This window comes from Meleagris gallopavo, chromosome 1 (genome assembly GCF_905368555.1).
Source record: "Meleagris gallopavo chromosome 1, MGAL_WU_HG_1.1, whole genome shotgun sequence".
Taxonomy (NCBI): domain Eukaryota; kingdom Metazoa; phylum Chordata; class Aves; order Galliformes; family Phasianidae; genus Meleagris; species Meleagris gallopavo.
The window spans coordinates 58861470-58885414 of record NC_139404.1 but is presented as its reverse complement, the minus strand read 5'-3'; the positions used below and the strand labels follow the sequence as shown (position 1 = coordinate 58885414).

The 23945-nt window shown below is 46.9% G+C and overlaps 1 protein-coding gene across 2 annotated transcripts; it reads right to left on the bottom strand.

Moving 5' to 3' along the window:
- Positions 1-1245: 1245 nt before the first annotated feature.
- Positions 1246-16496, bottom strand: SINHCAF (SIN3-HDAC complex associated factor). Of its 2 annotated transcripts, none has more exons than XM_085229474.1 (6): positions 16338-16496; positions 9391-9538; positions 7417-7516; positions 6044-6170; positions 4466-4616; positions 1246-3571 (listed from the first exon to the last, which is right to left on the bottom strand). In XM_085229474.1, the coding sequence occupies exons 2-6, from the start codon at positions 9516-9518 to the stop codon at positions 3409-3411; spliced, it is 669 nt and encodes a 222-aa protein (XP_085085600.1). In that variant the 5' UTR covers positions 9519-9538; positions 16338-16496; the 3' UTR covers positions 1246-3408. The 2 variants fall into 2 exon arrangements, with proteins under 2 accessions (XP_085085600.1, XP_085085605.1); XM_085229479.1 differs by having other exon boundaries at positions 9391-9541; positions 16338-16493.
- Positions 16497-23945: the final 7449 nt, after the last annotated feature.

Below are 23945 nucleotides of genomic sequence, written 5' to 3'. Positions count from 1 at the left end.
ATGGGTGACCTCCAGCAAAATGCCTTCAGGTCACATGCCTTGCTCTCCTTACCTTTCAGGCAGGCATAACACAACCCTCTGTGAAGCACCTTCAGAGTGCTCGCAGTGGCAGGTGTTTGTTTTAGCAGATGCCACGCTTCCTATTGGGACTGATCCAGGCAAAGCATGGAAGGGTTTGAGCCAAAACTCTGCCTCCTACTGTCACTGCCCTGCTCTCCGCAGAGTCCTGTCTTCCCATTGTTCCAGTAGCAGTCTTCCATCAAGGTTATCTGCTTCACAGAACTCTATATAGGAACTGCTACTGAACACCCTGAGGTTACCCCGACACATCAGCAGGCACAGGAGTGCAGCAGCAGGGTAACAAAGTCCTTATTTGGAAGAAGGTGGGCATGGCAAGGAGTGGGATACATGCTATTTTACATGCATCTGTAGCAGATCATGTACGTCCAAAACAGTTGGTATTGCACTAAAAATCACATGCTGGTGGAGTCACGCAGTCTGTGTAGAGCTTCCACTGGAACAATTTGTTTCTATGCGAACTTCTGGATATCATTTTGCTTAATTTATAGTAAAAAGCCAGCATGTCATCAGTAATAAATCAAAAGTTTCTCCACTTAAGTCCAGAATCATCTCTTGCAGAACACCATTAAGCTTAAGGCTTTCTTCATTGTCAGGGAATAGACTCGTCTTCTAAGCACCGTTACTCATTGCCAGCTCCTGCCTTAGACCATGCTTCCTCCAGACTGCTGGAGCTCGTCCAGCTGACTCCGCCTGTCGTGGGAAGAAAGATCACAGGCTCCAGCTTCAGCACAGGAGCACTCGTTTCTTCCAGTGCCTCAGCTGGATCTGGAGAGGGACGTTCCCACACGCTGTCAGCACTTTACTCTGAATGCTGTTGCTTCCACTAGCTTTGTGGATGCCTGTGAGCTGTCAGACAGCAACCCTCTAGAGAACACCAGCCAGCACCACCCATTTCCAGAAAAGGAATGGCTGTTACACAGCACAGTGCCCAGGGACAGCTGGAGAATTCTGTCGAGGCAGCTACCCACCACAATAAGCACTGTATCCTTCCCCTGCTCCGCTCCTCTTCCTAAATTAAATAGAAAATGACTTGTTGCAAAGAGAGTTGTCTCCCTTCCCTCCTCCAAAAAAGCAAGCTTTGAAGTCTTGGTCAAATAGACAAATGAATGCATAGGCTGGTTCAAACACTAAGCTTAATTAAGTGGACAGTTAAATAAACAGGAGTTCATTTTCTAAATAAGTCTAAATTTATTCATTACCCTAGTAAAAAAAGTTTGGATTACAAGTGTCTGAACAGTATAAAAGTACAAAACAGGTTCCATAGATTTCTAATACATTAATACAAAGTGCATGACTACATACAGTTCATTCTGCATTACTACCAGGAATGGAACAGGTGGGAGGGAGTGGGGGAAGCAGTTGGCAGTTGAAATCTAGCAATAAATAAATAAATACAGAAGAAGAGATGATCCGTATCAGAGCACTACCTACCATCAGTACTGCAGCCTCGGGTGTACAGAATTACTGATGCTGAAAACACAAACTCCAGTAAAGGCAGGTGTCTGCAAAAATAGCCAGTACTCTTGCTGAGGTCCTTATCAGACATGACCAACCTAGTTAGGCAGTTATACAAGTATCCACTCATTTGGTTGCAGATGAAAAGCAAGGCATGTATCTTTGTCTTCCCTTCAGAATCTCAGGGAGCTTGGAAAAAAAAAAACCCAACACAATAAAAGAGCAATGAAAGCTATAAGATGTAAGGCTGTGATAAGTCAAAGCCTTCTTCTGATGTCCTCTCCTCAAAGGCTGGACTACTCAACAGAAGGAGAAAGGAAAAAAAACAGCTTTGAGGATGGAGGCTCCTCTTAAATCCTGCATATCCTTTCCTACCTATATTTTAATTTGCTAACTATTCCCATTTCAGGAAGTGAGATTACACAGAAATCCAGTCCTAAGCCCTACCCACCAAAGTTTTATATGGATGGCAACAAGGAAAGCTTGTAGCATCCATTGCAGAACATCCCAAAGAGTAAAAAAAAAAAAAAAAAAACACCACAAAAAAACCCCTTCCCTCCCCCCCGAAGCAAACAAATAAACAAAGCATAATTCTCAAGTTACACAAATTAAACCTTCATAAAGGAACATGAATCAATATGGAACTAAAACTGCAGCACACTCCTCCAGGAAGCTGCTATCACCCTAAAGGCAAAGTGGAGTTTGAAGGAACATCGCACTGGTTTGCACACAAGTTCAGCTGGGAATCTTTTGATCATGTATGCAAACAGAGCTGCCTCTATTCAGCACAGCACCAATCCTAACAGAAGTCCAGTATTTACAAAAGCCTTGATCTGCTGGTGAGAAGCTGTGGGGCTCCAAAACAAGCACTGTGAATCCAAACCACAGGTTGGAATCAGATTGTGTCCCCAGACCTGAGCCTAACTTGCTTAGCAAGTGGCTTGGTCTTACGTCAAGCCTGAAACCAGCAAGAAGTCTTTTTTGTGGTCACATTTTAGCTGCACTAGGCCGAGAGATATAGCTGTTACCTAGTTATGGCCTTCGTCTACACCTAACTTGGGCATTGGGTTGTTTTCTTGGTCCTCCTCTAATCGCCAGTCAGTTACTACACATAGCCCAGAGGGCCTGCTGCTAGGTTAAAAACAAACAAAAAGAAGTCTCCCATCCATTTCACCGTGTTCAATTCTCAGGCAACTCCTCCTCCTCCTCCCTTCCTAGCTAAGAAGGGAAGTGCTCCTACCCCTTCCCTAAGAGCATCTGTTGTTGGGAGGCTTTTTCAGATAACTATCACTTACAGTAGAGATGTCTGCAGTTAACAGTCTGTCATATATCTGTCTTTCTTACAACGTCAGTAGTATAGGGTGAGATCTCCACACCTTCAAAATATATATATTTATACAACTAGAGAGGTGACAACATTTATATGTATTAGTTCATCTCATACATGTCTAAGAATGAAATATTTTCTTGGGGATTTAAGGGAGGTTACCAACCAACTTAAAAAATAAAAACCCTTACAACCACCATTTCTTTCAATACAGAAAGATGAACTACATACACTTTAATATACAAAACCCCGTCCTCAAGTTCATTTGTGAAGGGAGTGGGAGGGAAAGATAAGAGGGACAACCTTGCAGCAGCATTCAGCTTCACTAAGTGTTCCATAGCATCTTAAATATTATGTACAGTCTTTCTGAAAGGATACAAACTAGCTTCAGAGTTTGTGGAATTGTAGCAGTAAAACCCAAAACAATTCTAGGGAATAGTCTTTTGGCAGCACAGGCAGGTGTCCAATGTGAACAGAGTCACTTTTCTAGTATTTTTCCAGAGAATAAGAGGATCTGTATAACTGTCTGCAGCTCTCCAAGGAAGTCACCACTCCTCTTGGGTAGAGATTGCTGGAGATTGTGGTCCTTCTTGTTCTGGCTTCTCAGTGGCAGACTTCTTATTGCTACAGCAAGGCTTGAAGAGATGAGTGTCTATGAGGACTTCCCCAAAACGCCCTTTGTAAATAATTCCACAGCAGACCTTTTGCCTGAAAGAAATAGCAAGCAGAGATGCAGACAGGTTGTGACACTGATTCCTTGAGCCTCAACATTGTTTGGCAGTGACAGGAGGGGCTGTCCAGAGAGAGAAAGCAAATCAATGTCTAAATCCACATCATAATTTTGGGGAAGGAAAACCAAAACCAAACCCAAAAAGACCACCACTAACAACAATAACCAATCAAATAAAACCACATACACACACACACACACACCACACAAAAAAAAACATGCCTACATAAAACTAAGCCTCCCATTTTACTTCCCAGAGAAATTTCAGCTACGCAGCTATCTAGGCTAAGTTAACCTTGACAACAATGCATTTAAAAACACTATTTGAGGAGGCAGCAAAGTCACCAAGATTCCAGTATAGCAATTGCTAAACAAGGGATTAGTCTGTCACAACACGTAATAAAACAAACCCATCAGCTCTAAGAAAATCTTGTGCTTTTCCTCTCAATTTTTTTTTTTTTAAATGACCACCATCACAGGTCAATCAAATTTAATGCTAGGTTACTCTTCCCTTGACAGCAGAACATATGGTAACATATGCAACATGGTAACTTGTTGCATCTACAGAGCATAGTTTTAAGACAAGACAGTAACATTCAGAATATTGTTTGTTACTCCCAAAAATGTAAGAACATCTGTCTAGATAGCACCTTATTGTTTAAGAACTGGAGGGAGATATGGGAAAAAGTCTTGAATACATAGTGTTCCTTTCCAGTAAGGCAGACACTGTAGAATACTTAGTGACTTAAATGATATCTCTAACACAAGTTCAGCAGCAGCAGCACCCTGCAAGCTCCTGAGGAAGCAGTCTTGATCACTGAATATGAAACAAACTGTTGTCTGTATAGAGCACACCTTCTGTTTCATTTTACCTTTTCCAATACGTGAGATCTAGAAAGGAAAAAACCGGTGTTCTGCTGGACCCAGCACTCATCTCTGTGTCAGAGCCCTCATCAGACTGGTTGCTGTAGCAGGGGGACTGAGCTGGGGAGGCACTTGAAGTGGTGCTGTGGGCATCAGAGTCTGCAAGGGGGGGGGGGGGAGGGGAGGGAAAGAATAAATGCAACAATTAAGACATGCAGCAACTCATCCTTTTCCTCACTTCAAAAGGTCACATGCAGATGGGAACCAAAGAGAAAGACTTGCGTAATTAACAAAAAAAGCCTAATAGTAACCCATTTTTCTTGCCCCTGCCTACTTCAAAAGATCCTTGAAAGAACATCTGTCATCATTTGGGAGACTGGAGCAGGTCCCTGTGTGTGAAGGACTGCAAAGAGGTTCAGGGTCAGAGACCCTAGCTCTCAAATGCAGCCTGTGCAGCACGCTACACTTGAGACACGATCCTGGTTCCTCTCTGTAATCACTGAAACACCGTTGAAGCTGGTCAGGACCTTTGCTTCAGATACAGCCCTTCATTGCAAATCTCCTTTCTTACTCATTAAATTAAAATCCTGCAAAGCTCTTCTGATTAGAGCAATGGATTAGGTAGTTTAAAGCTCTAGCTGGGACAAAACTGTAAGCTTAGGTACGCAGATGCATATCTAAATAGAGATACTGCTAGCTTCTTTTTTAATTGCCTCTACCACCTACAGTAACACAATTCATAAGAATTGACTACTGCATGTTGGCTGAGTAGATAAAAGCTCCTTGGGTCAAGGCCTTCACTGGTTCTTCTGAGAGCACTTCCTTCAGGTCAGGTAGAAGGATAGAAAACAGAGAAGATCAAGACAGCAACAGTTAAGAAGCTACAAGGTTTGCTTTAGAGGAAAAAAACTGCTGACATATTTAGAGTGTTATTGACAGATAGATACGGATTCATATCTTTCCACAAAGCTATTTGAGAGCCTAAGTGCTAGTGGAAAGAAATCACTGCAACTGACAGAAGGTGTAAGGAAACTGTACAGAGGAACCTGGTAGAAACTTATGGAGTACGTGCGTATGTTGGGGGGGAGGGGGCAGAACACAAACAGGCTAAAAAGAAAACCTAGGTTGGAAACATACATAGAAGAAAAAGATTGATAGTGGTATCAGCAGAGCAGCCTTTCTTGAGAAGGAGAGAGCTTCAAACTATCATAGCAAGTTAATGAGAACAGGAGGAAATATCTTTCAACTTCAGTGAGGGCTTTGTCCAAGAAGTTCTTCCAAGAGTTGTGTCATTTAAGCTTGAGATATAAACTACTCCTTCCAGCCCTGCTTCTAATCCTCTCCTTGTCACTTCTCCACCTGACACAACCAGCCCCCTTCAGACACTCATCCTGCACACAGTCTCCCCTTTCATTCCACCCCCTCCCCAAGCACACTGAGAACAAGAGGAGGTTACAGGAACAGAGAAAGCCTAAATGTGCGAGAGCACAACTGAATCCAGGAGGCGACTCAACATGGTCACTTAGCAGTAAGTTATTTTAGGGGAAGCCAAAGTTTATAATCAAAATCTGTTTGGATCTACTTACTATGCCGCTTGAATTCTTTTTGCAGCTTGCTGATTTGATTGCTCTTTATTCTGCTTCCAGAGAGAGTTTTCATTTTCTTTGGTTTCAGTGTTGTTTTCAGACTGGGTCCAGCTCTGGCATCTACCACCTACACAGAAAGTGCACACAGTGATCCTGAATTATGCCCAGATACTGCCTTTGTCAAGATGTCTGCACTGATTTAGCTGAAGATGCTCACAGAATCATTAAAGTTGGACTGGATGATCTTAGAGGTCTTTTCCAATACCAGTCCATCCCCACCCTGCCCACATCCCTCAGTGCCACATCCACACGGTTACTGAACACTTCCAGGGATGGTGACTCCACCACCTCCCTGGGCAGTTACACTCTCTCTGAGAAGAAATGTTTCCTAATATCCAACCTGAACCTCTCCTGTTGCAACTTAAAGCCACTTCCTCTTATCCTAGAGCTGTTACCTGGGAGAAAAGACCAACCCCACCTCACTACAACCTCCTTCCAGGGTGTTGTGGAAACGCTCAAAAACAGCCTAGTTAAAAAACAGCTCTGCGTACTCACACTTATATTTCACTTAAATCCAGTTTATAAGAGGCTGAGTTTGTAGGAAAAGGCGGCAAACCAGTTTCAAAAGAACATTCAACTAAACTTACATCTTCCTATTTTGACAGATTCAGTTGAGTAGGCAATGGTTGTTTACATCTACAGAGGCTCAACCAAAAGAATGACAACTAAGCATTTACCCTAGAGACTGGTTTTGTTGTTTTAAATCATTAATGTAACTATTTAATAAAGCTAGAGCTAGTAATAATTATAGTTCTGGATCCTGTTCTCACCAAGCCTTCCTTTATAAATACTGTTACATACACAAAGAATCCTGATCATCTTACCAGCCTTAGGCCCAAACTGAATTACATAGATCAAAACAGAACATATGAGCAGGAATAGCTGCAAGATATTAGTCTTTAATTATCTGATTAAACCGCATTCATTTGTGTGTTGCTCGGAGTAAGTCACCTTGCATGTTCAAGCTATTAAAAAAAAAGTGACCAGTTTTGGACAGAGGCCAAATCTATAATATTTTGAGTGACATTAGAGACTTCTGGATAAAGTTATAAGATTGTGAAAACAAGGAATTACAAGGTAGTAGTCTGTGTGACTCCATCCATGGCTTGCACCACATCACAATTTGCACTTAAGTCTAACAAAGACAAGAAGTATTCCAGGCAAGTTTTAGAAACGTTGGGATTAGGGAAGTTAGGCATATGGGAATTAGCAACCCCTGAATTCTTTCCAGTGCCTCCCCCTCTGATATAGGAAGGACTGAAGTAAAAGGCAAGTTAATTAGGGGCAAGGAAGAAATAGATAAATTAACTAACGTGATTCCAGTTTTTTTTGGATCCTGCTGGCAATTTTTTCCATCTTTTCACCAAAAGGACACAGGCATTGCAAATGTCTCCTGAGCGGGCCTCGTGGAGCCTGGTAAAAATGAAAAGCAAAAAAATCACTTTATAACAATTAATAAAAACAATCACGCAATAACAGTGTCAGAAGCACAAGGGAAAGGGTTCATTCTGAAGTTCTGACTTTCAGGCATGACAATTAATCTGGGGTGCTTCATCAGTGCCATTTGAAGACCAGGTCTCACTTTCAGAAAAATATTATTCCATGTAGAAATAAAAGACACTGTAATTTGCCACCAGGAGGAGGCTAAGAAAACCCAGCCCCATTACCTTCTGTTGTTTGTTTTGTTTACTTGTTTTCTTTTAAACTACAGCTTCAGTGATTGGATTGATTTGATTGGAGAGGGAGAGGGAATAATCCTATTCCTTGAGTGTAAGCAGGGAACAAACTCTGAGATCTGACAAAAGCTTATTCAGCTCTTAGCTTTCTCACAGAGTTTCAAGGATGAGTAACAAATACCATCCAACACACTGCTGCATACATGCAGGATAGGGTTTCAGAAACAGTAGTCACTGGAACGACAGCAATACTTGCTTCCTTCTAACAAGCTTTCTTCAGAAATCATTTCTCCAGCTAATCCACACTAGAGGAATCCACACTGAAGGGGAGACAGAGTCGGGTTTTCCAGCTGTTCAAATGAGAGGACTTTGAAGCATATATAGATGAATGGGGCAGGCAGGCTCAGATAAGCCCTTATTTGTTCAGAGTTAAGACTGCATTTTTCACCTTGGCAAACATATTTCAGATAGTGCAAGACCAAAAGCCCCAGTATTCTGCAAGCTTCTTTACTTCTGTTTATACGTATAAAAAAAAGCAATGGGCCTTCAGTCGTTCCACTGCCAAGGGCAGCAGCCAAGAATTACGACAGCAAAAACGTCAGCATCAGATTTATGAACAAAAATCCATGGTCAATACAAAGCACTGTAAAGCCATACATGAAGGGGGTGTTTCTAGAAAGGGAGGTGGGGGAAAAGAAGTAAAGAGACAAGGTAAAGACTCACAAAGACTGCAAAGATTTGCACACGTGAAGTTAAAAGCTTGAGACAAGAGAAGCAATACTGATAAAACACAGTTTTTAACAGCACATGTGAGTTAAACTTTGGCCTAAGATTTTGATGAGAGTCAATCCAGTGAGACTGGAAAGAAAAAAAGCTGAATATAACAACATATTTTTCTTGGGAAAAAAATTTTGAGGAAAACTACAGCAGCAGCTGTTTATTTTGAAATTTTAGTGAGGTAATCAGAAGAATTTGCCTTGAAGACAATTCAATGACACATATTTAGACAAAATCGCAAAGTTTCAAAAAGTTAAAAGGCCACAGCAGCTGGTACAAGAAATCACTGCTATTTAGTTGTTCGGAAGCATCAGTAACAAAAACATTAGGCATAGCTTTGATTAATTGGAAAGTTGATTAATTAATTCTCACTCTTCATCGGTCCCCAATGAGAAGTTATAATAACATATCAATAAGCCTTATCAGAACAACAGCACCACGAGCTAAAACAAGGTACAAACTTTATCTCATGTCCTCGAATCTCCAGAATAACAAAAAGCCTCCACAGATCCACACCTCCCTCCACCTCGTGCAGGGATTTACACCTCTAAGGATCACAACTAAGTCACCACACATGCTGTGAGGGCGAAGAGGAATTGGCCAGAGCCTTCAATGCTGTCATCTGCTGAAGCTCACATGATCAGCCACAGCAGGCTAATAACCCAGCAATGCCACACACAGCAGAGGAACCAGCCCTACAGTGGGACAGTCACAAGGAGGCTGGGGCTTTCCCCCACCACCTACCAAGCCAACCACATCTGACAGTGCATCAGGTGTGCAGCTTGGAGATCAACACTCTGAGAAATGCAGAGTTGACTGAAGGAAGATTCTTACCCAAAACAGTTCTGGAAATCCTTTTCGTAGCGTTTACTGTCAGTGAAACGAGAGCTGGAAGACTTAGCTCTGCAAATACAGCAGCCCTCTATACTCCGGTACATCTTCGGTTTGTGAAAGCCAAACATTTTTTCCTCCCAGCTGTAGCCTGCTGAAACAAACAGGAACCGGTGTTACTTATCACTTTTTAGATACTGAAAGCAAAACCTGTGTGATTCACTGGGTAAACCAACACTGGGCTGTAATTCAGGACAGGTAAGAGCACCGGCCTAATCTATTGCTTCCAAAGAGCAGATGCACCTAATCCACACCTTATTATCTTACAGAAGAGTGAACAACAGCTGGGATATCAAGCAATATCCATCATGACTGCACAGTTCTCCAAGTGCACGCCTACAGCAGCAGCATAACCCAGAGGTGCAGATGCAGTGCAGGAAAGCCATACTCATTCCAGCAGCCAAGCGGGCTGCAGGACAAGCCGTGCCAACCCGCCCCAGCCCCAGGTCACAGCAACCAGGCTGTCATCATTACCTACCCTCACTGCAAACCCGCCGTGCTGAAAGCGAGTAGGAAAGTGAGTAGGAGTCACTTCAAACGAACTGCAGCCATGCCTCCAGGCTGTGGGGCAGACATACCTGAAAAGCCGCTCTAAGAGCAGCAGGGTGGAGCCCCCCCAGCCCTCAACGGAGCACAGCACTGGGGAGCTGTTCCTGACAGCCAGGCCCAGACAAGCAGCCTCCACAGCAGCAAGAGCTCTTACCTACACACGCTTTCATGAAGGGCACCCCGCTCAGATAGGCCTCCCCACCCCCAGCCCACGGTGCTCCCCAGTGCATCATGCCTTCAGGCCCAGCCTGAGAGGCTGCCAGAGGGCACACAGGTCCCACAGAGCACCAAGTGAAGAGGGTGCTTTCCTGGTGCGGGCCCAGAATGTGCATAAGGTCTTTGCTAGCCACATGGGCTGCACAGAGCCCATGTCATGGCCACACAGGGACTGCTCCAAGAAGGTCTCTGTTTGAACAGACTGTAGTTTGCCCAGCCAACGTCATAGCAAGGCCTCTGACATTTGTCATCCAACACATGCAAACTGCTCAGTGGGGACAGCCCACTGCTGACAGGAAGCTCACCGAGAACAGGCTTCCACTGCTGAGAACTTCTGCTTTTAAGAACTGAAAGGAGACAGAGCCATGCAAATAACACAGTTTTCTCCCTTCCTCTAACAAAACCGTCAAGTCTCATAGAAGCTAACAACAACAACAAAAACAACTTATCTCCACCACATCTATTGAGAAGTCTGGTGGCTGAAGGAGGGCTTTCTGGAGAGCATCTCCATCACATGTGGGAGAATCTGGTCAGTGGGAACTCCCAGCCACCTGGCAAGCCCAGGGACTGCCATGCCCCAGTAAACCCAGCTTAGTCACTGAGGAATGCAGGCGGCACATCTCCAAATCTTCACCCACAGCAGTGCAAGGGGAAAGACTTGCATGCTTCCATGAAATGACCATGATGACCTAGCATCACACTTATCTTACTGACAGACAGGTGCTACACGTAGGGATAAATAACCTGCGTGTTTTTGCAGGATCACAGCAAGTCAGTCAATCAACCACCCAGGCCTGAACATGGTCCTCCATGCGGACTAATTCCAGCTATACCTCCAACCCCACAGGGGAAGATTAGAATATATGGACACTGCAAGACAAACTTCTGCTGTCCCAGGCGCAAAGGACAGTAGAAATTTGAAGAGAAAAAAAAAAACAACACTCATTGTGCCCAAACCACTCACAAAGAAAAGGTAAGGGACATGCACAAACTGAATGAGAGAGAAAGATAGAATGGATGTTCTCCCTTTCAACCAAGGTTAACACAGCTGTTTGGCACACATTTGAAGCACTGCACTCCTTCGTGCACGTTTGCAGCACAGGCTCACCTCAAGCCAGGTTCCCCCAAGGATGACTACTGCACACAGCCAGAAGCATCACCCCAAATGCTTCCTATGAGACTCTCTGCTCCCTTTATTAGCACAGTACTGGCCAGGAGATCCAGTTCGTACCCTTGGACCGTCTTGACAAATAAAGGAGTGTCCAGGTACACACTTAAGAGTATGTACTTTGTTTCTCAGCATGCAGCATTGCCCTTCAGACAGATGCCTCTCAGGGATACCGTGTTTAACGAGCCTCTGGGGACTCAACAGCACAGCACCTTCACTGGGGAATTTCTAGCTACCAAACAGTGGCTTCAGATTATGTGACTACCTTAACCTGCAATCTGGTGCTTTTCCTTAGAAAGACAAGGGGTAACTGCAGACAAAAGGTTCATGAGAACTACAAAACTTAAGCAGCAAGAGCATTCTGATTGTTAAAGGGCAAGACACAATACTGATCTCAGCTACTTGATTTTCTAACCCAGTTTCTCCCAGAAATCCAGACACTGATGAGACAATCTCTGCCACCAGCTGGTATTTATATCACAATAGAAAGAAGATGCATGTTTTACAATTAATGTTCTGGCAAAGGCTGGCATCAAACATATATTCGGAAAATATTTTGTTTTGCATTATTGCTGCCATTCTCACAGGAGCAGCCTCTCAATACAGTCTTTCAATAGAAGGGAAACTAGTGCCATCTGTTTCCCACTTGATGAACGGTCAGTAACGGTATTACCATATATCATGCCTGAATGGGGAAAAGCTAGTAGCAAAACCACAAGTAAAACACATTTCTCTGACAAGCACAGTTGTAAATGGAAGGCATCAGTCCAGTTCCACATTTAATCTTAACCAGTGGCATTTGACCATTATGCACTAAATATTCTGTCAGCTGCAGAGCTCAACAGCTAATGCAGACTGCATTTAAGTCCACAAGTACTTACCAACACTGCTAAACTTAAAGTGCTCCATCTCAACTTTCATTCTAAACCGTAATTGTCTGTCTAGTGCTGGAGTTGGCATTATTTCTCTATAGACTTAGGTGTAGTTAGGACACGTGACTGGGCCATTCAAAAGGTTTAACTGAAAGCTTTGCAATGTAGATGTCAAATTAGAATCAGGGAGTCAGATTTTCCAGTTGGTGTAACACAGGCTAGCTTTCCTACTACTGTAATGCATTAATCTCAGCTGTGGAAGCTTAACCATGTGAAATTTGGGACAGATAAAAAGAAGCCAGGTGGGACTACAGCTCCATAAAAGTTAAAAGCATCACACAAGACAGTTTTGCCAAATTTAAACAAGGTATTTTAAATATATGAAGTCTTTTAAATTAGCAGCTGTGCAGAAATGAAAGGGACCACTCACCAGCAAAAAACAAATGCACACAACCCCCCCCCCCCAAAAAAAAAAAGAAGAAAACCCAGTGGGGCACATTTATCAGTCCGCTGAACTGGAGATGTACCTGCACTATGTAGGGAATGCTACTCCCTCAAGTCAGAGAGAAAGCGATCCTCATCCCTGGTCCCCCTGCAGACAGAGAAGCTGTTGTCCCCCCAAGTCCTGCATTAGCAACTGGAATGGAAGGAACAAGTTCTCCGTACACCTGCCCTGACATTTTAGGAATAGCAGAAAGTCAGAGTCGAGCAGAGAGCAGCAGAGTAGGCGGGGAAGAAAAACACACCCTGCTTATTACGTTTGTGAAGGGTTGGTACAAAGCAGCATGCATCATATGCGTGTGAGAATTCTTTCATGCTTTTGTTGCCTGTCAGGACTAGAAATTGGGACTCAGTTTTCTTTGCAAAACTTAATTTGATGATCTAAATTAAAAGGTATTGCTTCAGATGCTCATTAAGATTTCAAGTCAAGGAAGAACTTCTGAACTTTTCAGATTAAGAAAAGCTGAGCCGCTTTCATTTGCCTTCCCAGATTCCTCTGCATTCTTCTTGATCACCCAAGAAGAATGAGAAATCTGTAATAACAGAGAGGAAGGAATTCCTAGAAGGCAGGCACGTCTCCCTTTGTAACACAATTATCAGGCCACTCAGAAGGAATGCGCTCACCTGCTTCTCATGAAGCTGAAAGAAAGCACTCCCCCATGTTACAGGAGAACCAAAGGATGCCAGTCTGACTACTCCACACCTCTCTTCTCCTGTCTCCTCGCTCTGGCCTGGATCATTCATTCTCTGTGCAACACAAAGCTCCCAGCACTTTGAAATACAGAAAGGCTACACACTCTGTCTTCTGCATCAGCAAGCGCATACACCCAGGCACACGTACACAAACAAGTAACACATCCAGAACTGCCTAGGGTGCCTTCCCTTCCTCTGTCTGCCCAAAACTTTACTGGAAGGAAAGTGATATTTGGCCACTGCTACAATCCAGGCACACCAGAATGAAGCAGCATCCTGCAGACTTCTAACTTGATAAGCTCAGCTAAATCAGTGAGGCAATTCTTACACCGGTCCTGTCTGCAGCTACCGTTGTACAGCAGTGAGATCTCAGCATAACAGATGCAACTGGCAGAGACTCCCAGACCGCACTGAAATTAAACCAGACGTTGCTTTTCCTTGTTTAAGACTCCCACAGTACTCAAGCTAGGTCACAGCCATCCTGAGTGAAACTGTCAGTAGCCAGGCTGCAGAGGAGCCTGCTGACCTGCTGATCTTCTATGGGAAATGCAAACGCGATTCATTTACACAAAGAAAAAGAGTGAAAGGCCGAGGTATTGGGCGTTCCTGCACGCTGCTATGCAGCTACCGCTCCAGAAGGGATAGGCCAAAGCATGAAAACAATAATCAGTAAGATTTGCATAAGGAAAAAAGAAATCCCAAACCTGTCCCACCTGCAGACATTCCATTTCCAAAGACGACTTCCCCCTCTTGAAACTCCTATTGCAAAACTAAAACCACGCTCAGCTTAAGCAGGAGCCCCGCAAGGAAAACCTGAGCTGCTCGATGAGTTCTGTCCATGATGCTTATCTGTGTGCACTGCAGCTGTTAGACGCTGCCAGCAACCACCTGCTGCTGGAAAAGAATCATGGACACTTGGATCACAAGACACTAAACAGGTTTTATTAGAAGGTTAGAATATCTTATGATGACTGCAACAGAAGTAGTAGCAGGATAGTGAAGTCACTTCACCTAAGACACTTCACCTAAGGCACTTCCATGTCTTTAAGCAGTACCAGCAGTCATTTCATGTAGACTTTGGACAGAGCACATTCTACAGAAATTCACAAGCCCATGAAATGGAGCCCCACCCCTGTGTTCTGCTGAGCCACTGCTCCCAGCCTAGGCCGAAGGGCTGCCTTACTTCTGCTGGACAGCCTCAGGACACAGTGGGCTCAGAAGCAGAGCTGCACGCATCGCTCACCTCAGAGATTTAAGAAAACCTGCGTTGAGAATCAGTGCAAAGCACTTTAGTGACACTGTTGTTCCGTACAAGGAGGGCAAACCTAACGCTGTTTATTGTAATCTGGGTGAATACTCCAGCAGTCTTCACATTTTTTTAAGCAGAAAGCACTGCTTTCTTCTGACAGGGGGAGCCGCACAGAGCCACGAGCTTCCAGAGATCCCCCCCGGCCGGGAAAGGAGCAAAGAGGAACTTTTCCCACCGGCTGAGGAGCTCACTGCCCGCTTCCTGCAACAGCACAACGCCGCAAGCCCGGAGGTGCGTCCGAATACCCCGCGGCTGCAGCTCACTGCAGAGCCGGGAACACTCGGCTGCCTCCAACGACTCGCCGACACAAAGCCCTCCAGCGCAGCGCCTACTCCGAGACTCGTGTCATCTCTTTAGTTTAAGAAAATCGCGGACCACACAGCGAGCCGGCCCCGCGGAAAAGGGGCTTTCCGCAGCACGTGCGCCGTGCGGGGCTGACAGCCCCACCTCGGGCAGCGAGCACGTGGTGTCCGTGCCCGAGCGCACGGCTCAGCCTCCGCCGCAGCGGCGGCCGTGCGCGGCAGCCCCGCCGGCCCGACACACGCGTGCCGCGGACACTCGGCGCAGTAACACCCCGACTTTTCGGGGATCGCAGAACCGAGCGCTCAACGCGGGCCTCGGGTACGGCTGCGAGCCCTTTAAATCCCGCGGCCGCACGCACTCGCGCGAAGGGAAACGGCAACTTCGTGCTCGTGTGAGAAGAAGACCGAAGCCGGGTCGGAAAACGGAGAGGATGGAGGAGCCGACGGCGCCGAAAAGCGGGCTCGGGGCCCCTTTCCGCCCCGCACCGCGTGGCACCGCGCGGGGCAGCGCCGCGCTCCGGCCGCGAACAAAGGCCCCCCCGGGCGGGCTGCCGACCGACCTACTTTCCGCCGCCCGGGGCCAGGTGGGGCGGCCCCCGACCCGCGGCCTCCGACGGGACCCGTGACCGAGAAGCACGCGGCGCTGAGCGCCCGGCTGCGGCCGCCCCCCGGCCGGGCCGCTCGCGGCGCCCCCTCCCCAGCCCCGGGCGGTGCGCGCGGGTTCCTCATGGCTCGGCCCTGACGTAATTCAAACATGGCAACAGTTGCACTTCAAACGCGGCGCGGGGCTCCCGAGCCGCCGGCACGGCGCGCGGGGAGCGACCGCACCGCACGGAGCGGCCGAAGTTCCGCCTCTCCCCAAAAGTCCTTCCCGAACCCCCTCGGGCCGCTCCCCGCGCTCCGAGCCCCGGCCCGACGGCGGCCCCGGCGCTGGTCGCACACGGCGGCCCTTTGTTTTCTCCCGGCCGGGCCGGGCTGCGTGCCGCCGGGATTCCGCCCCCGCCCCGGCAGCGCGTTGTCAGGGCCCCCCGAGCCACAGGTGTGCGCGGCCGCACCTGCACCCAGCACCGACGTGCAGCGGCGGGCTCCGCACTCTGAGCTCAAGCCACCGCCTGTCGGGCGAAAAGATTTAAAAAGGAAAAAAAAAAAAAAAAGGAGAGGAGAGGAAAAAAAAACAAAACCATCACAACACTAACAGAAACTCCCAACATCAAGTCTCCCGCCGCCTCTCGGCTGCACTTTTCTCCCCGCTCGCCCCGAAGCAGTAAGAGCTCACTCACCGCACACCCGCTCGTGCAGACCAGCCCCGCGCTACGCGCCCTGTGCCGCTCCGTGCCCCGTGCGGCGCTCCCGCCGCCGCGCGCCCTCCCCTCGCGCTCTGCCGCCAGCCCGTGCGGGCGCACTCGCGGCCCCCCCTCCCGCGCTCCGGCTCCGCCCCTCCTCTCAGCGCCCGCCGCTCTGCGCACGCGCCGTTCCCACGGCTCCATTCTCAACAATCGAGCCCTCTCGTTCGCGCGCCCCATTGTCCTTTTAAGGGAGAAAGGCGCGCGGGAAGCCTGGGGAGGAGTCGCCCTTCGTGACGGCGGCGGTGACTTCACGCACGCACGCACGCGGGCCGCTCCTCCGGCCCCGCCCCCGGCCCGCGGTGGGCGGGGCCCGATACCTGCCTCCTCGAGGCGGGGCGGGGCCTCCACGCCGCTTCCCGCCCGCCCCCGGAGTGCGGCGCGGGAGCCGTGGGGTGCCGCCTCCGTCGCCGTTTGCTTGCAAATGCCGGGCGATTGCGGGCCGTTTCCTCCCTCTGTGATATGCAAACGCGGCCATCGAGGCGCGTTCCTCGCCGCCGTCCAGGCTTATCTGCGAGATCGTTGCGTTTTTGTTGTTTAAATGACCACCGTTTGCCTCCTTCTGGAGACACAATTAATCCCAATCGCTTCCAACCTGTGGGACACGCTGTATCTATTCCGATTGTTCTCCCGCAATACATATATATAATTGTTGCAGAACTTTACTCTAGAGAAACCCACGGGCGCTCTCAGCAACTTTTGTTTGCACGTCCATTATTATTCTCTTTTCTTTTTCGGTCGAGTGAATGATTCTCTGTTTTTTTTGGGGGTTGTTTTTTGTTTTTTGTTTTTTTGTTTCCTCAGCATTTTCATAGAATCAGAATCTCAGAATATCCTGAGTTGGAAGGGACCCATAAGGACCACCGAGCCCAAGCCCTGGCTCCACACAGCACCACCCAAAATCCAAACCCTGTGTCTGAGAGCAGCATCCCATTGCCTCTTGATCTCCAGCACTCAGGGCCGTGCCCACTGCCCTGGGCAGCCCGTTCCATGCCCACCGCCCTGTGGTGCAGACCCTGTCCCTAACTCCCAGCTGTCCTTCCCAGACACAGCTCCATGCCGTTCCTTCGAGCCCCGTCGCTGTCACCATTTTTCCTTTTTTCACTAATACAAGGAGATTCCTCCCAGTCATGGAACACACACAGCCTCTTGGTGCTCACCTGAGTACACCAAGCTCCCGGTGCCCTCCTTGACTCGAACAGCCACAGGCCAGCTTCCAGTGGGCCTGGATAGCCTGCACACCGGGGCCATTGTCCTTACAGAATCACAGAATCACAGAATTGTAGGGGTTGGAAGGGACCTCTAGAGATCATCGAGACCAACCCCCCTGCCAAAGCAGGTTCCCTACACCAGGTCGCACAGGTAGGCGTCCAGGCGAGACTTGAATATCTCCAGAGAAGGAGACTCCACAACCGCCCTGGGCAGCCTGTTCCAGTGCTCCGTCACCCTCACCGTGAAGAAGTTCTTACGCACATTCGTGCGAAACTTCCTATGCTGCAGCTGATGTCCGTTTCCCCTCGTCCTGTCTCCACGTACCACTGAAAAGAGACTGGCCTCACCACTATGGCCGCCACACCTCAGATATTTATAAACCTGGATCAGGTCCCCTCTCAGTCGTCTTTTCTCAAGGCTAAACAGACCCAGTTCACTTAGCCTTTCTTCATAGGGGAGATGCTCCAGGCCCTTCACCATCTTTGTGGCCCTCCGCTGTACTCTTTCCAAGATATCCCTGTCTGTTTTGTACTGGGGAGCCCAGAACTGGACACAGTACTCCAGATGAGGCCTTACCAGGGCAGAGTAGAGGGGGAGGATCACCTCCCTCGACCTGCTGGACACGCTCTTTTTAATGCACCCCAGAATGCCATTGGCCTTTTTGGCCACGAGGGCACACTGCTGGCTCATGGCCAACCTGTCGTCCACCAGGACGCCCAGGTCCCTCTCTGCAGAGCTCCTCTCCAGCAGCTCATCCCCCAGCCTGTATTGGTGCATGCAATTATTCCTCCCTAGGTGTAAGACCCTACACTTGCTTTTGTTGAACCTCCTCCGGTTTCTTACTGCCTAGCTCTCCAGCCTGTGCAGGTCTCGCTGAATGGCAGTACAGCCTTCAGGCATGCTTACGCTTCAAATTTCAGCACAGTGGCAAACACAAGCTTCTAACCTGCAATAGTGAAAACAGCTGAGAACAGTCATCTGGGAAGGATTGGATTTTTCAAGCACTCTGCTGCTCCCACCTGAAGCTGGCTGGCCTTCCCTGCCCTTGAAGAGAAAAACAGAAGTCCAAAGGCACAGAAGTCCAAAGAGCAAAATATTAAAGCACGGTCCAAATTTTTCATTTCTGGCACATCTCTCATTTCCTTGAAGATCATAGAATTATAAAATCATTTGAGTTGGAAGGGACTCTTAAAGGCCATCTGGTCCAACTTCTCTGCAGTGAACAGGAACACCCACTGGTAGGTCAGGTTGCTCAGAGCCCCGTCCAGCCTGATCTTGAGTTTTCTCTACGGATGGGGCATCCACCACGTCTCTGGGCAGCCTGCTGCAGTGCCTTATCACCCTAATCGTAAAAACTTCTCCCTTACATCCAATCTAAATTTCCTCTCTTTTACTTTGAAGCATTTACTGATGACGTTGTGGGACTACCCTATAACTTGAGAATGAAAATAATAGTAACTTGGAAAGGAAACAACAGGTACTGAGATAGCTGATAGGCTTTCTTGGAGGTTTCTGTACCCCTGTCCCACAGCAAACCCTGCAGCATCAGTGGGACTCTGTGCCTGACCACACTGTGGGAAAAATGAGGAGTCAGAAATAGCCCTGAACGCAGAGTAGGCCAGAAGAGTTTAATTTGGAAAGTGCAGCCATCTGAAACAGTGCATGTTTGTTTTTGTTTTTTTTGTTTTTTTGTTTGTTTTTTTTGTTTGTTTCTTTTTCTTTTTCCTAAAGTGTGCCAGCACTACAGGTAAAGCCTCATCTGACAAGGCTCTTGGCTGTCCTGCTCTTGTGAAAAATTAAGCACCTCAGTAAAGGAGGTAGATATCACAGGTGACCTGGAATATGAGCTTCAGACCAGAGGATTTGCTCTCATCTAGGAGAGCTCTTCAAAACATTTACCTTTACAAATGCACGTGGTCTCTAGAAAACTAACGGGGCTGCTGTATTCCAGTTAAACTTGTACCTTTCCTTGATGAGATCTTCATTATTTCATCCAGGAAGCTAAAATATGTCAATGATGTCATCATCAAGCTAACCACAAGGGATTTTTAAACACAAAGCGTACATATATTATGAATGCTGAGACACAAGAACTAGCACAGGAAAAGTAGGGCATTTGTCATCTGATCCTATTGTGTTGTTCTTCAATGTTAATGAATAAACAAACACAAATAGGCTTCTTGTTGTGAGGTGAAGAGCAGCTGTCAAAACCAAACCCGGGCAGCTGTTCCCACTTTCAGATTTCACTTATTACAGCTTAAGTCAATTGAAATTTTGCTTTATTGGCTAAACACCTGGCCAGAGGATTTTGAAAAATTAGCAGGAGATCCTTCAGAAAAATCAAAGTATTGATCGACATACAATTTTAAGTAAGGTTTTGCCATGGAGTAACATTTAAGCAGAAGCTATTGCTCACAGATCAGCACCATGTGCACCTGTTGACTGTACGAGTAACAGCATATGCACTTTTGGGAGGCATAAATGCTCACAGAACTCGGAGTTTGAAGCAGATATATTTATAAAGCAACAGAAGTATTTATATTATGATTTAGGCCAAACTGCAGGTGGCTACAAATAAAGTGACAGAAAAGTTGGGTGATACTGAAGATAGGGATGAGGTTCTGTTCGTGCTGCCAGGGTGAAGTGCTCAGTACAGCACTGAAGTTGTGAGAATCAATGACAGCAGACCCCTGAACTGCCTCTCACCTAGGAACAACTAAGCAGAGCATTTGCACCTTGGCCTAAGTAATAAAGTCATGAGGCTCAGCAGAGAATAATAACCTTTCTGATGAGTTTTTAATTGACGTGTCAAATTCCTTAAGAGGAACATAATTCTCTTAAATTCTTCAGGGTTTACTGAAATACCTACCTCCCCCCCACAAAAAAAAAATCATTTTATATTACTGTTAAAAACCTTTAGTGCAGCTTCAAAGACACTACTCTTTGCAGTGCTATTGCTCTCATCCCTATTAAAGCCCGTAAGACTATTCTATGAGGATTTATATTAAGGAGATTTGAAGACACCACTAAGAAGATCAGCCCTCCGCCTGCCAGGCTGTTTCCTGTCAAAAAAAGTCATCTCCTCTTACACTGTCGTCGTTTCAGGCACTTGATGAGCTGGAGGTTGAATATTTGAAAACCCAAGAGAGGTCTGTCTTTGATAGAACAAAGGTCCACAAGATTATTTTTCAGGAAAAAAAGAAATTAGTTGTTTCCAGACCAAAGAGGAGCTAACTGAAGAATGAAACCAAGGAAACACACAGTTAGCACTAGGAAAGGAAACTTGGAGGAGTTTATCTGTAGGGAGCCACAGAAAATGTAGAGAAAACACACTTCTCTGTGGGCAGAGCTTTCCACTTGCCAAAGCAAGGCAGAGGATAGCTATACAGACCTCACTAAGCTCAGTACAAGTGATTCATCTCATGAGGGGCTAGCATCACACTGACTTCATTACCAAGCAGCCAAAGACTTGCAGAGTACTTACAGTCACCTGATGAGGAAGAAAGGCTGTGGACAGCTGTGGGCTAACCAGAGGAAGGAGGTGGGTAGGAGGAGAAGGTCCTTGAAGGAAACTGTAAAACCTGGAGCCACGATCATGAGCTTTGAAAAAGCAGCCAAGAACCAAGAGGAAATCTACCATTGAGATCTTGAGGAAGGAGCTGGAGGCAAACGTTTTCACAAGGGTGAGAGGGAATGGAGTTGGCTAATAAAGCCACCACATTACACAGATAACTTCAGATAGCTTAATTGGATTGAATCAGCTAATTGGACTGCAACAAATCAACCAAATTTGACGTTTAACATACTCAAAAATCCACGCCAAGGGCAGACAGAGGAATAGGGTAGACAGGGGGAAAGCAGCACTGAAGGTGAGAAAGTGGGAAGGCGGAAGGAGCCACTCAGTTCCTCAGGATAGATGCATTCTGTTCAGAAAATGGGAAGATAAGAAAAGGTGAAAGACTTCCCAAGAGAAAGTGTTCGCTCACAAACCTATGTAAATAAGGGGAGGACAGAAGCAGGATGGGCAAGCTTCAGGCAAATTTGATGTCGATCACAAAAAAGCTCAAAAGCAAGCTGAGTGTCAAAATGGTTGTTCATGGTTCAGAGACTAGCCATACAGAGGGATGAAGGACTTAAATAAACAAACCAGGACACACATATACCCTTAGTGACTTCCCACAGGGCTGACTCCCTATTCATATTGCAAATGATGGCATGCAAAGAAGACAAGGACCCAGTTGTTGCCCCCAGGGCACATGAGAGCTTGTGTGTAGCATGGGTAGTGTGCTGCATAGGCAGGGGGTGATGTGACAGACATCTTAGGGCCAGTGGGAAAATTTCTCTGTCTTCACTGGCCATTTGATGCAGAGACAACCAAGAAGGTAGGGTAGCATCAGCACAAGTAGGCACATGAGGGGAAGGGTATATTAGTGTACTGGTCCTGTAAGGTCAAAGGAAGTGTTTTGCAGCTTGTCTACTTCTCCCCAGAAGATGTACAAAGATGTACAGCTGAGCTTTTCTCTTTCTCTCTTGGACTGGTGTGATGGCCTTACCTGGGAAGGTTTAAGGCTGATGAGGTGCCATGGGAAAGGGACATAATCCCTCTAGGACTGAGCTCCCCAGACCAATCTGGGGTCCCAGCCAAGCAGCAGTGCCCTGAAGTTTGTGGGATATAGGGGGCACCCTGTTCCACAGGGAATCTGTGTGAGTGCCTACCAGGTTATTTGAGTGATGGCACCCCAAGTGAGTTCATGCCCCTCTTATGAGCCCTGGGGGCTTCTGGAGAAGCTGCAGAGAGCAATCTGCAGGCGGTGCCCTGGCACTACCCTTCAGGCACAGGCACTTCTCAGAAAACAGCTACGCAATGTGATTGCTGTTTGCAGCATTGTGAGCTGGTCAGTCAGAGACACTCCAAAAATGGCCTTTCTAAAACCAGCTAGCTGCGTGGTTTGTGAGAGGTTATTTTCAGTGTGCTGTCAAAATAAATCTCTGTCCTTGACTGGATAAATGACTCTTCTTGTCAAGACAACTACCCTTAGCAGTGGCTGAGCTAGTCCTAACACAAGGCTTCAGAAACAAAAGCAATACTTACTGGTTGCTTTTCTTTATCTGTAAGATGGAGGTAGTATAACTGGCTGACTACAAAAGCGACCTCTTGAACTGATCCTTCTTTGCACTCAGAATTGAACAGCTATTGCGAAATCACCTAATTCTGTCCATGAAATCAAAGCCAAAACTGTGGAAAGGTTAAAGCTCTCCTGCTTAGACCTTTTGCTAATGGCTTGAACGAGAGGGAAGACAGCTCAGTGTTCCAGATACCTTCCTCTTCACCTGCCCTGGTTCCAGGCAGCCTTCAAGTACGAGGATGCATTGGTGCCCCTAATGCAGAGATACATGTGCTGCAAAGGCCCAAGTGTTTCCCAGCTGTGTGTGTGCAGAGTGTGCAAATTCTTCTTACCTGAATGGCTGAGCCAAGCCTAACTTCCTATGAAACACATCTTGCTGTAAAGTATCCGTTCATAGGAGGTCTACAAAACAGAAGGGGGTTTGTATGTGCCATTTTTTAGCACTGCAGCAGCCCTTTAAAGCTCCTTTTGTAAGCTGTGGCCAATGGGCTCCCAGCATGCTCCTTACTGTCAGTCATCACGTAGATGTCAGCTGGGGCTCTGAAAACAACATTTCGGGCTGTGCTGGGAGGCTGGGGGACAAATAACAATCACTAAATCCCAGAGTCCAGTTGAAAGTAGGGTCACCTCTCTGTCTATCCCAAGACAGATGAGAGTGTTGGGTGTGACGTATCAGCACTGCATGCCAGAGACTCTGTCTTGGGGACAGACTCTGGAGTAGCTCAGTGCCATAGTCCATTTTCCTGCGTAGCTCTCTCTGTCCTGAGCAGCAGCCTATTTAGCTCTGGTAAACACTGCGCTGCTTTGTGACCCCTGTGCCATGAGGGTCCCCTCCTAAGCCCTTGCTCCATGCTCTTGCCACTCTTTGTCTTAAAGCTCAGATTATTTTATGCTGGTTTTATACCTACTCCATCTCAGGGCTCAGCAGTGTCCCCCAGCCTTTTGACTCTGCAACATTATACCTCCCTGCAAGGCTTACATAATCCACCACTGCCATTGCTTCCAGCTCCATGTGTTTCAAAACCTTAAATGCACTGAAGAAAGCGCAGTCCCCACATCCAACAGGTACATTCGGCCTGTGGTAACACCAGTCATGGAAAACAGTTAATAAAATACTTAATTTTGCTTACACAAAGCATCCAAGTGAGTTATAACATCCAATCTACATGGGGACTGAAAGAGCTTTAGGACCATGCACAACTGTAGG

What these genes read in the sequence shown, in the direction of transcription:
- SINHCAF (XM_085229474.1), bottom strand. Translation starts at nt 9,518, where the DNA reads ATGTTTGGCTTTCACAAACCGAAGATGTACCGGAGTATAGAGGGCTGC. An exon ending in CCAAAAAAAACTGGAATCAC is followed by an intron (nt 6,171 to 7,416) that starts GTTAGTTAATTT and finishes CTTTCTGTGTAG; the next exon opens with GTGGTAGATGCCAGAGCTGG. An exon ending in GATCTCACGTATTGGAAAAG is followed by an intron (nt 3,572 to 4,465) that starts GTAAAATGAAAC and finishes TATTTCTTTCAG; the next exon opens with GCAAAAGGTCTGCTGTGGAA.